Source organism: Thalassophryne amazonica, chromosome 4 (genome assembly GCF_902500255.1).
Source record: "Thalassophryne amazonica chromosome 4, fThaAma1.1, whole genome shotgun sequence".
NCBI classification, from domain to species: domain Eukaryota; kingdom Metazoa; phylum Chordata; class Actinopteri; order Batrachoidiformes; family Batrachoididae; genus Thalassophryne; species Thalassophryne amazonica.
Window position 1 is genome coordinate 85,149,090 of NC_047106.1, and position 13,159 is coordinate 85,162,248.

General features: G+C 41.5%; 1 protein-coding gene across 1 annotated transcript in view; it reads right to left on the reverse strand.

The window, feature by feature from the left end:
* Nucleotides 1-13,159, reverse strand: part of inppl1a (inositol polyphosphate phosphatase-like 1a) — a 184,714-nt gene that overhangs the window by 66,306 nt on the left and 105,249 nt on the right. The window contains exons 2-4 of the mRNA XM_034168192.1: nt 6,818-6,881; nt 6,102-6,249; nt 4,207-4,288 (exon numbers count right to left, since the gene is read on the reverse strand). Coding sequence (XP_034024083.1) covers nt 4,207-4,288; nt 6,102-6,249; nt 6,818-6,881 — 294 coding nt within the window. The remainder of the gene's footprint in view (nt 1-4,206; nt 4,289-6,101; nt 6,250-6,817; nt 6,882-13,159) is intronic.

Genomic DNA, 13,159 nt, shown 5'->3' on the forward strand with positions numbered 1-13,159 from the left:
GAAAACCTTGTACATGGGCATCTCAAAAAATTGGAATATCAGGGAAAAGTACTGTAATTATTTTCGCAGATATTTCAGAAAGGAAAAATATTACATATGTCAGACTCATTACATATAAACTACAATGTTTCAAGCATTTTCTTAACTTTATTTTAATAATTATGACATACAGCTCAAAAAAAGAAAAAAGTAAAAGCTTCTCAAAATATTAGAATATTTCATTTCAAGTCACTATTTATGCAGTATAACCTCACAGTCTGGTTCATTTCACACAGCCACAGTCATCGGGAAGACTGCTGATTTGACAATTGTATAGAAGACAGTCACTAACACCCTCCACAAGGAGGGTAAGCCACAGAAGGTCATCGCTGAATGGGCTGACTGTTCAAAGTGCTATGATGCATCTGGAAAGTATTCACAGCGCTTCACTTTTTCCACATTTTGTTATGTTACAGCCTTATACAAACATGGAGTAAATTCATTTTTTTTCCTCTCAAAATTCTACTCACAACACCCCATAATGACAACATGAAAAGTTTTTTTTTGGTTTTTTTTTTGCAAATTTATTTAAAAACAAACAAACAAATAAATAAATAAAACTATGAAATGCCACGTACACAAGTATCCACACCCGCTGCTCAACACTATGTTGATGCACCTTTGGCAGCAATTACAGTCTCAAGTCTTCTTGAATATGATGCCACAAGCTTGCCGCACTTAACGCTGGGCAGTTTTGCACATTTCTCTTTGTTTCCCATCAGGCGTGATGGGAACCATCTGTGCACAGCCATTTTCAGGTCTCTCCAGAGATGTTCAATTAGATTCAGGTCTGGATTCTGGCTGGGCCACTCAAGGACATTCACAGAGTTGTCCTGAAGCCACTCATCTGATATCTTGGCTGTGTACTTAGGGTCACTGTCCTGTTGAAAGATGAACAGTCACCCCAGTCTGAGGTCAAGAGCACTCTGGAGCAGGTTTTCATCCAGGATGTCTCTGTACATTGCTGCATTCAACTTTCCCTCAATCCTGACTAGTCTCCTAGTTCCTGCTGCTGAAAAACATTCCCACAGCATGATATTGCCACCACCAGGCTTCACTGCAGAGATGGTACCTGGTTGCTTCCAAACATGACATCTGGCATTCATGCCAAAGAATTCAGTCTTTGTCTCATCAGAGCAGAGAATTTTGTTTCTCATGGCCTGAGTCAGTTGCCTTTTGGCAAACTCCAGGCAGTCTGCCATGTGCCTTTTACTAAGGAGTGGCTTCTCTCTGGCCACTCTACCATACAGGCTTGATTGGTGGATTGCTGCAGAAATGGTTGTCCTTCTGGAACGTTCTCGTCTCTCCACAGAGGAATGCTGGAGCTCTGACAGAATGACCACAGGGTTCTTGGTCACCTCCCCAACAAAGGTCCTTCTCCCTGAATGCTCAGTTTAGACGGGCGGCCAGCTCTAGGAAGAGCCCTGGTGGATCTGAACTTCTTTCATTTACAGATGATGGTGACCACTGTGCTCAATGGGACCTTCAAAGTAGCAGAAATGTTTCTGTACTCTTCCCCAGATTTGTGCCTCGAGACAATCCTGTCTCGGAGGTCTACAGGCAATTCCTTTGACTTCATGCTTGGTTTGTGCTCTGAGATGCACTGTCAACTGTTGGATGTTATATGTAGACAGGTGTGCCCCTTTCGAAATCATGTCCAATCCACTGAAGGTATCCCAAGTGGACTCCAATGAAGTTGTAGAAACATCTCAAGTGGAAACAGGATGCACCTGAGCTCAATTCTGAGCTTCATGACAAAGGCTGTGAATACTTATGTACAGTGAGGAAAATAAGTATTTCAACACCCTGTGATTTTGCAAGTTCTCCCACTTAGAAATCATGGAGGGGTCTGAAATTTTCAACTTAGGTGCATGTCCACTGTGAGAGACATAATCTAAAAAAAAAATAAATCCAGAAATCATAATGTATGATTTTTTTTAAATAATTTATCTGTATGTTACTGCTGCAAATAAGTATTTGAACACCTGTGAAAATCAATGTTAATATTTGGTACAGTAGCCTTTGTTTGCGATTACAGAGGTCAAATGTTTCCTGTAGTATTTCACCAGGTTTGCACACACTGTAGCAGGGATTTTGGTCCACTCCTCCATACAGATCTTTTCTAGATCGTTCAGGTTTGGAGTTTCAGCTCCCTCCAAAGATTTCTATTGACGTCAGGTCTGGAGACTGGCCAGGCCACTCCAGGACCTTGAAATGCTTCTTATGGAGCCCCTCCTTAGTTGCCCCGGCTGTGTGTTTGGGGTCATTGTCATGCTGGAAGACCCAGTCATGACCCATCTTCAATGCTCTTACCAAGGAAAGGAGGTTGTTTGCCAAAATCTCGCAATACATGACCCCATCTACCCTCCCTTCAATACGGTGCAGTCGTCCTGTCCCCTTTGCAGAAGAGCACCCCCAAAGTATGTTTCCACCCCCATGCTTCATGGTTGGGATGGTTTTCTTGGGGTTGTTCTCATCCTCTAAACATGGTAAGTTGATCCCAAAAAGCTCTATTCTGGTCTCATCTGACCACATGACCTTCTCCCATGCCTCCTCTGGATCATCCAGATGGTCACTAGTGACCTTCAAACGGGTCTGGACATGTGCTGGCTTGAGCAGGGGGACCTTGCTGCCCTGCAGAATTTTAAACCATGACAGCATCATGTGTTACTCATGTAATCTTTGTGACTGTGGTCCCAGCTCTCTTCAGGTCATTGACCAGGTCCTCCTGTGTAGTTCCTCCTTACCCCACAAAGTGAGATCTTGCATGGAATCCCAGACCGAGGGAGATTGACAGTCATCTTGTGTTTCTTCCACTTTCTAATAAATAATCATAACAGTTGTTGTCTTTTACCAAGCTGCTTGCCTGTTGTCCTGTAGTCCATCCCAGCCTTGTGCAGGTCTACAGTTTTGTCCCTCGTGTCCTTAGACAGCTCTTTGGTCTTGGCTATGCTGGACAGGTTGGAGTGTGATTGATTGAGTGTGTGAACAGGTGTCTTTTATACAGGTAACAAGTTCAAACAGGTGCAATCAATACAGGTAAAAAGTGCAGAATAGAAGGGCTTCTTAAAGAAGAACTAACAGGTCTGTGAGAGCCAGAATTCTTGCTGGTTGGTAGGGGTTCAAATACTTATTTTGCAGCAGTAACATACAAATAAATTATTAAAAAAAACCATACATTGTGATTTCCGGATTTTTTTTTAGATTATGTCTCTCACAGTGGACATGCACCTAAGATGAAAATGTCAGACCCCTCGATGATTTCTAAGTGGGAGAACTTGCAAAATCGCAGGGTATTCAAATACTTCTTTTCCTCACTGTACATGTGATTTTTTATTTTTGAAATTTACAATAAATTTGCAAAAATCTCAATTTTTTTTTCATAATGTCATTATCGTGTGCACAATTTTGAGGAAAAAAATAATTTCATCCATTTATGTCTCTGATGAAACATAAAATATGGAAAAAGTGAAGCGCTGTGAATACTTTCCAAATGCACCGTACGTATGGACAATTCGTGACTCACAGTTATGAATCTCACCGTCTGGCGGGCCGTGACTCACACGAGAGGTCAGTTTCAGCAGAGTTCTGGTGTCAGGAGTTCAGCACTCACAGTGTAAACACATCTCGTGAAGTCTGGACAATCAGACAACACTGGGGCACAGCAGACGTCCATCAGAGGTGCGACACCTCCTCTAGATAACCCTCTCAACTTGGGAGAGCATATAACCATAATAATCGCTCATGAACTTGCTAAATTAACACCATCCATATCCTCGGTTTGCCACTGTTTACATGTGCTATGAGACAGCGGAACTCTGCTGGCACCGCAGTGCATTCTGGGAAGTGCAGGCGGCCGCCAGGGGCATTATGGAAAATGTTGAAACACTGAATGACAATAAAGGCCCCTTTTGTACTGTATTTCTTACCATTCATGTATATGTAAATGGACTTTTGGAGGTATTCCACTCCCAAGGGTGTAGAGTCATCATTTGATGGCTGGACTGAACTATGAATACGTAACAATGAGCCTCAGAGTTACAAATACACTATCGTGATTCGTTTATTTTGTTTGTTGAACATGTGTAACTTTTGGTAATATGTCTCAGCACAAACAGCACGTTTACATCAAGTACAAACACTGAAATAAGCCCTCAGCAGTCATACCTGTCTGTGGGTGTCTCTGGTCCAGGAGGAGTTGAGGTGGAGGCAGAGCGTGGTGGAAGTGGTGGCTTCTCATCTTCTCCATCTACCAATCACAGAAAAAGAGAGAAGTAATATAAAAGGGAAGCCACCACTAAGTACGTATGTCAAAGTGCATATGGAGATATAATCATGTATGCGGTTCACTGAGTGGAGCCCATGAATGTGGAAACACAGCTGCATCAACTGTGGTGACTCAGTTTTGTTGCCAAATTGGTCTAGTACTAAAACATAAAAATCTTGTGTTGCGCTGTGAAAAAGGAAAAGATCAGTTTTGGCCCAATCACACAGAGGGTTTTGACCACCCGGCCATGGGTTCACAACAAACTGTTGAAGGCGTTTGCACCACATCCACTTGACTGTCACTGTGGAGAAAAATGGTTGCCTGTAATGTGTCGCAAGCTGAAAATCAATCACAGAGCATATCCTGACCTTGTTCAAAATAGGCTCTATGCCTCCATTTACTCTAAAATACAGCGATTGTTTTGCATGGTGTGCCACAGTGGTACCATCTCTGTGTCACAGAGCCGCATAGGTTGGAGAGGATAAACAGTGATTGTGAGGAGAAGAAGGGCATGAAATGAAAAGAGACAAACAGCCACGGTGGTGAAATTTGGAAAAACAGATCGTGGCAAGGTGTGCTTTCCAAATGCATTTTTACATGCTTCCATGCCAGACATAAACAGCAGAAAACTTTTACAGAAATGTTTATTTTCGCAATACTAATACAAGTTGAGGTAATTGCTATACATTCTTTTACAGAAGATAAAAGAGCTGCCTGCATGGATTTGTATACTTCGGTTATGGCGCATGTCAAAGTGACAAAATAATGAGAATTTCTGGAAATTACTTCACTCCACTTCCCCATATAAAGCATGTCTTCCTAGCTCATTGACAAAAAACAGTGGTTGAGGACCACAGCCAGCAACCATGGGAGTGACAGCAAAAAGGCACACACCCTCACACCAATGATGCCACCATCATGCATGTGGTGTGTGTCAATGCCTTTTGCAAAAGCATCTTATAGATGTGGCTTTAACAAATTCTAACCAAAATTGCAATTTAAACTAATGTGATTAGCAAACCACAAAGGCTGCGATTATTTTTACAATGTTTTTCCGCATACACTTAACAGTTGGATGGTTATGTAATGTAAGTGTGCCGTAGTGTCTAACAGTCAAACTAATCTACCTCATCCATTTAATCCAGTAATTCATAAGGCAACAAACAACTCCCAAACATGTCCTTAAGATGCCATACTAGATTTCTTCAGAAATACTAACCAATGAGCGTACCATTCCACATGTGTGAACTGCTATCCTCAATTACTTGGACTTTACTGCCACTGGCAGCACAATGAGACTGACTAATTATCTACAAAAATGGACATTTTCTGTCAATTAGTGCAAGATTTCCTAGATTGGATGTTTGCTGAACAGCGACACTGCCTACGATGATTGTAAATCTGTGACGAGTGATGGTTTATTAGATGCTGTCATTTGTCATTTTTTTTGTCAATTAAAATTGACAAAATACTGAATGAGGTCTGACATAACTTTCAAGGGACAACGAAAAACCCACTAATTTGTAAACAACTGCAGATACCACAATCATCAGTTGAAAACTGTCAAGGAAAAGTAGGTTTCAGCACAGCACATACACAGCACATATGAACATGTGATGTGGAGTCATCTGAGGGAAAAAAACATTTTGCTATTCCTGGGTTGACTCAAAATTATTTAAAGCAATAAAAGTACTCACTAGACATTATTAAATGTACAGCATAATGCAAACAACAACAGTAACCAAGATAGAATATATTTGGAAAACTTGTAATGGTTGGATTTTTGTTGAGATACCAGAATAGTCCCTGTCATCAGTGACAGCGGTTTCCTCTCTCTCCACAGGGTACAGCAGGGTGGTGACCAGTCCTTGGCTGGGCTGGAGGTATAACGACACCAACTCTGGTAAAGTTTTAAACCGCTTAGGCTGCACGCCCTGAGATGTCTGAAACAGAAAGAAAAGGTGCAAGACAAAAAAGGAAAGTTATTTTCTTCATGATTACAAACTAAACTTCCTGGCAAACAGCAGTCATGTTCCTGAAATATTTGACGGCTCCTATTGTTCCACATGTTAATGCTGTGTAAGCAAATGTAACCCACTAGACTAAATATAATCCAAACAAGGAAGAACTGTTTAGGAAAACTGTCGACATTCAGTTTGAGGAAGTAAAAGCTGACCCTTGCAAGGCTGAAAAAGTTTAGAACCCCCTTTAACGTTACACCACAGACCCTTTAAAAAAAGCCAGCAGGCAGACAGATGCTTGTGATGAAGCAACAGGGAGTCTGGAGTTTCAGACACACTGTGTGCTTGTGGCACAGCTGCTGTGGACAACACACAAAGAGGCTGCTGTGTGCTGGAGAGAGAGACAGAGAGAGGCAAGGCAAGAGAGAGAGGGAGAGAGTTCATGGCCAACAAAAGCACCAATGCCTTCCACCTGTTACTGAAAAATACCATTTTATTTTTTACACACACACACCCTCACAGCACACTGTGTGTGTCTGTGCGCCTGTACCTGTACAGCCAAAAAGTTCTCTTCGTCTGGGAGGATTCTATATGTGTGCACATGCTTCTGAAACCTGCAGACAACAAAGGGGGGGGGGGGCATTCAGCGTGACTGGAGTGTACCAAGAACATAATTATGGCATTTTTAATCCGATACACATCTGTGTGTTTATGTGTGAATTCAGTAGACAATCTGGTCACACAGTCATGCTGTAAGAACTCACTTCCCTCTTGGGGACAAATTGTTAGTCACAACAAATTTGAAACAGCTCCAGTGTTGTATGGATGGGGTGGGCAAAGTTTGGATCCAAGTGCTGTGCCGCAATCTTAGTTGGTGTGCTTGCTTCCAACCACTGTTAGACTCAGGAGGTTGGCAATGGGTGCACCCATAGTTGAAAAAATATCACTGAAGTGCACTTGAGAGTGGCAGAAATGAGAGGAATTCCCTACTGGTGGCTGGAGTTAGTGCTGTGATGGCAATAAATAAATTATGATAATATGCCCTATATAGCAAGACAATATTATATCATGTCTTGATGACTGCCCCTTTTCCTTGGGGGTGGAGGGGGGCATGATGTGATTCAAGATGCTCTTCCAGCAGTCTTGAAGTTCCCTGTGGGTGCCCTTGCAACTGGCATTAGCTCCTATAACACCCTCTGTGCCGTCCCTACAAAACTGCCCTTTCCAGAAGAGAAACTTGGATGCAGCTCTGAATAGGGTATCTCTACAGCTGACAAAACATGATGAAGTACCCAATCAGGTGTTAGTCTATGGAGAGGTCTTGCTCCAGTGGATTAAATGTGATGTAGTGCTGTAAAGGGTATCCCCTACAGTTTTACACTACTTCTAATACTGCTTGATTTGCTAAATGATTCCATACTAGGTAAGGTACCTGTTTAGTTAGCTCACTCCTTAGCTAGCTAACACATCTGGGAGTTCATCTCATCTCTGCAAAAAGTGATACAGCCATCTATAAAAGCACTTGCAGTGTACATACTGTGTGCTTGTTGCATACTGTTATGTAAATCAAATTTTGACCAATCAATGTATTATCTACACATGAAAAGTCCTATTTGTTTTACTGAAAATTTTGACGTGATAAAATGTCATTTCCATTTGTAAAATTAAATTGGCACAGTGGCACCTTACTAAGTACACAGCTCACTGCTCTGGCAAAAGCACCGTGGAGGTTTGCACATAGGCCTTATGGACCATCTGTTGTACTGGACTGCCCACACTGTTATTTGTACAGATGGCTTTGTTATTACTTCATCAGTGCTTCTTCTAATAAATAATGCCCACTGAATATGGACTGAGCATCTGTTATTTTGATGATGCCAAGCTACAATATAAGAAATTAAAATACAATGCAGGCTGTATCATTTGTGCAGTGAGTACAGCTCAAAGACTTACTGTTGGCTGACCTCTTTAAATCTCTGGAATCCATGCTCCCATGAAAGATATGGCCATATTTTCAGATGTTAAAAAATACATTTTAGCTTTGAAATATGCTGTTATACCACAAACATTAGCACATATGCACACAGTGAGCACACGGTGCTGCGTTCAATGCCACTTGCAGTCGGTGGTGGTCGGTTCCACTCTGTTAACACAGGATTGCTGCCAACAGTTGTGGGCTATTGGGGCCGATTACCTCATATTTGGACTATGAACATCAACTGGAGCCAAAAATCAGCAATAGGAGACTTGCCTAAGAGGCAATTGATGAAAGATTTTCATCAAAACGGCACCTGCAGCTAACCTTATGTTGCATGTTATTTAATGTGCCGTTCAGCAACACGACATCAAAGTATTCCTGATTGTAAGTCTATCAATGCACATATGGTCATGATCAGTCATCACCAACACACTTTATTGCTAATTAACCTCTTCCTTGGTGAGTCAGCAGGTGCGTCGGAGGGCCCACGGCCAAGCTTCAGCCCACCCCTTTTTTTGAAGAAAGTTGGCTAAACTCCCACCCAAAATTAAATTATCACTTTAAATTAAAGTTAAAAAAAACGTTAAACTAATTCTGTGACCTCCAACACATTGTAAAAAGCAAAAAATTGTTTTCATGATGTTTTACTCCTCTTCTGTGTCGGACCTGTGGTAACGCCATGCATTCATCCAGTGCTCTTATTGTGAAAGACCCATGTAAGAAACAGGAAGGGTTGTGTGGTAACGTGGCTAGCTTTGCGACAGTCACACGGTGAAGGAGCTATGTGAGACTATGTTTGTGTTCATTTTTGCCTGACAAAAGTAATTTTTCATACACCAAAATAAGCTCATGTCCGCAAAGTTCGTCATTAAGTTTTGTGCATGTTCAGAATTTTGAGAGGAGTTCAGATGGATCTTTTCTGCTGCCTGAATGTTTGTTTGGTGTTTTGAGAGTGAAAGAGTGGAACACAGAGCACATGCAGCACTTCTAGATGAGAACACAATGAAAACTGGCTTCAAGTGTTGACAGTCAACATCAGACTGGATGTTCCGCTGTTTTCAGTGAGAGACTGAGGGGAAAATTCTGGATTTTTTTTTTTATCTTAAGAAACAGGCATCACAGACAGCAACACATAGATTATGTAACTGCAGAGTTGCCTCGATTTAAACAGGTAGGAGATTTTCTTTAAACTTCCATGACAGCCAAAGTTTTACATTTTATTACAACACTGTGCAAATGCTAAATTTTTGTCCATGTGCTTAATATTTAAAACTGACCATGCGTGTTTTTTTTGCTGCAGCAGATATCAGCTGACAAGGAACACATTTATTAAATGATAAAATGATAGGAAAAAAAACTAGACAGAGACAGGTGATTTATTCTTTATTAGTGAGGAAATCAAACATTTTATTGAAATGGGCAGTCCGACAAACATAATATTTGGGCAAGTTTGTGCAAATGGCAACTTTAACATAAAATGGTCAAGCTTACAGCGCCCGAGTTTGAAGATGGGTCACAGACAGTCGGTACCAATGGATGCTTAATCTTCAGAAATGTAGCATATCCTGCTGGTCCTCATTGAGAAAGCAGTCAGAACTGAAATGGTTGGCACACACATACAACGCTATAGGAGTTGTTGCGGGTACATTTCTTTCAAAAATGAAATTGATTCACTTGATTTTCAGATCTTAATAATAGTAGTGTGGCATTCAGTCAGTGAGTTCGTCAATTCTGTGGAACAAACAGGTGTGAATCAGGTGTCCCCTATTTAAGATGAAGCCAGCACCTGTTGAACATGCTTTTCTCTTTGAAAGCCTGAGGAAAATGGGACGTTCAAGACATTGTTCAGAAGAACAACGTAGTTTGATTAAAAAGTTGATTGGAGAGGGGAAAACGTATACACAGGTGCAAAAAAATTATAGGCTGTTCATCTACAATGATCTCCAATGCTTTAAAATGGACAAAAAAAAAACAGAGACCCGTGGAAGAAAACGGACAACAACCATCAAAATAGATAGAAGAATAACCAGAATGGCAAAGGCTCACCCACTGATCAGCTCCAGGATGATCAAAGACAGTCTGGAGTTACCTGTAAGTGCTGTGACAGTTAGAAGATGCCTGTGTGAAGCTAATTTATTTGCAAGAATCCCCCGCAAAGTCCCTCTGTTAAATAAAAGACGTGCAGAAGAGGTTACAATTCGCCAAAGAACACATCAACTGGCCTAAAGAGAAATGGAGGAATATTTTGTGGACTGATGAGAGTAAAATTGTTCTTTTTGGGACCAAGGGCTGCAGACAGTTTGTGAGACGACCCCCAAACTCTGAATTCAAGCCACAGTTCACAGTGAAGACAGTGAAGCGTGGTGGTGCAAGCATTATGATATGGGCATGTTTCTCCTACTATGGTGTTGGGCCTATATATCGCATACCAGGTATCATGGATCAGTTTGGATATGTCAAAATACTTGAAGAGGTCATGTTGCCTTATGCTGAAGAGGACATGACTTGAAATGGGTGTTTCAACAAGACAATGACCCCAAGCACACTAGTAAACGAGCAAAATCTTGGTTCCAAACCAACAAAATTAATGCCTCGCAGATATGAAGAAATCATGAAAAACTGTGCTTATACAACTAAATACAAGTTTAGTGATTCACAGGATTGCTAAAAAAGCAGTTTGAACATAACAGTTTTGAGTTTGTAGCATTAACAGCAGATGCTACCATTATTGTGAATTTCAATTTATTTTCCTTTATATAGCGCCAAATCACAACAGAGTTGCCTCAAGGCGCTTCACACAGGTAAGGTCTAACCTGACCAACCCCCAGAGCAACAGCGGTAAGGAAAAACTCCCTCTGAGGAACAAACCTCAAGCAGACTAGACTCAAAGGGGTGACCCTCTGTTTGGGCCATGCTACAAACATAAATTACAGAAATAAATCACAGAACAATTCACGGACGAATATACAAGAATTGCTGTTGGTGCACAGGACAGGAGGGTTGCCAACACAAACACAACTCCCATCTCTGGATGGAGCTGCACCTTAAACAGAGAAAAAACAGAATCAGGCATCAGAAAGACAAAAAATACTGTATAATTTGCCAGCATTAATCAACAAGAAAAACAGAAGAAATACTAAGGTGATCGCTGGCCGTGAACACCCCCTTTTCTACTTTTTTTTTTTTACTAATAGCCCAATTTCATAGCCTTAAGAGTGTGCATATCATGAATGCTTGGTCTTGTTGGATTTGTGAGAATCTACTGAATCTACTGGTACCTTGTTTCCCATGTAACAATAAGAAATATACTCAAAACCTGGATTAATCTTTTTAGTCACATAGCACTACTATTATTCAGAACACTACTGTATAGGGGTAAACAAACAAACAAACAAACTTCCTGTTCTGCTGCACAGCCAACAAGAGAGTGGCTGACATGCTATGCTCTTTCTGTCGACATGTTTGTTTTTCCAGAGCTGATGTTTGTGAGGTAGACTCAGTGAGCGTAAAGAACATTTAGCTGGGGGACTTTCACTCACTGAGGTGTTACTTCCCTAGATTACATCATCAAGGAAAAAAAATAAATCTCCATTTAGGTTGTGTCAGCACACATTTTCTGAAAGGTGATGGACTTCTTTTCAGCTTGGGACTCCGAAGAGGGCGGTCGCATCTCCTCCACTCTCCCTTATGTCTGCTCTCTGCTTTAACCTTCAAGTCCCTACTTGACCAGACTGTGAATTCCTCAAATTATATTGGATTCTGGATCTATTGGACTACTACTGGTTTAACCATGGAATTGATCAGCTGGTCTCTGAACACTATTGACACCATCTTTTCTACAAGAAGGTCAGGACCGGGGGATCCTACCTGCACAGATGGAAAGCATCCTGCAGGCTATGTCCTCGACTCCTGGGGGTCTTGGCGTATTGCATGCTTGGCGCCTTTCTCCATTGAGGACGCTGAGGATTTATTTATATTTGGTTTTATGGTAGCAAGGCTGGTACTCTCTGGCTTATGTGCTGCCCTGATCTATCGGAAAATTGGCAAGATGCCGGCATCAAGAACCACGGCCCCTCGCTTGTCCGTCATGATTAACGAGGCAGGCAAGGCATTGCATTCTCAGACTACAATGACTCTTGAACTTAGACGCAAGTTGGATGACATCTTGGAGCAGATGCGTGCCTTGCAGATGAAGTTGACGATTTTGGAGGCTGGGGAATATTTTTAATTCATAATTGGGAATATTCTTAATTTATAATTGGGATTTGGTTTGTTCAAGTGGAACTGTAAAAAGTGTTTTTCACTGCTCAAACCACAACACGGCAGGACAAATTGCCCAACTGTTTTCCTCCAGAAGAATGGCTCCTTCTTATCTCAACCCACAAAGACAATAAACTGTTTTTCATAGGACTGAAACATGCTCCACTTCCTTTCCCCACCCCCCTCCTACACCCCATCACACACTCCCCACTCCGCTTCTGCTCACGTCACCCTTTCCCTTCTGCGGGGGCGGCGTGGTTTTAGCTGCAGCTGGTCCCCCCCCAAGCTGATGGTGGCGCAACTCAGGGTTGCTGTGCGACCTTCACCCACTTGCCTCAATTCGGATAACGGACTTCTTCAAATTTAGTGCACATAAACAATGTCAAATGTGTATGAGCTGTCTTTAATTCTGATGTGTGCCATTATTACGGTAAACAAGTAATAATTGTGGACTAATTGCTGTCTGAGGTAACTGGAGTGTAAATGTAATTTCTCCACTGTGAGATCAATAAAGTATAGCTCATCTCATCTCGTTTTTTCTCTCAATTTGGTGAGTGACATGACAGTCGCTTTGGCATTGTATATTCTAAAATAATAATATACACGAAAGAGTAATTTCTCTATGATATACTCCATATTCCAAAGTACTGCTTT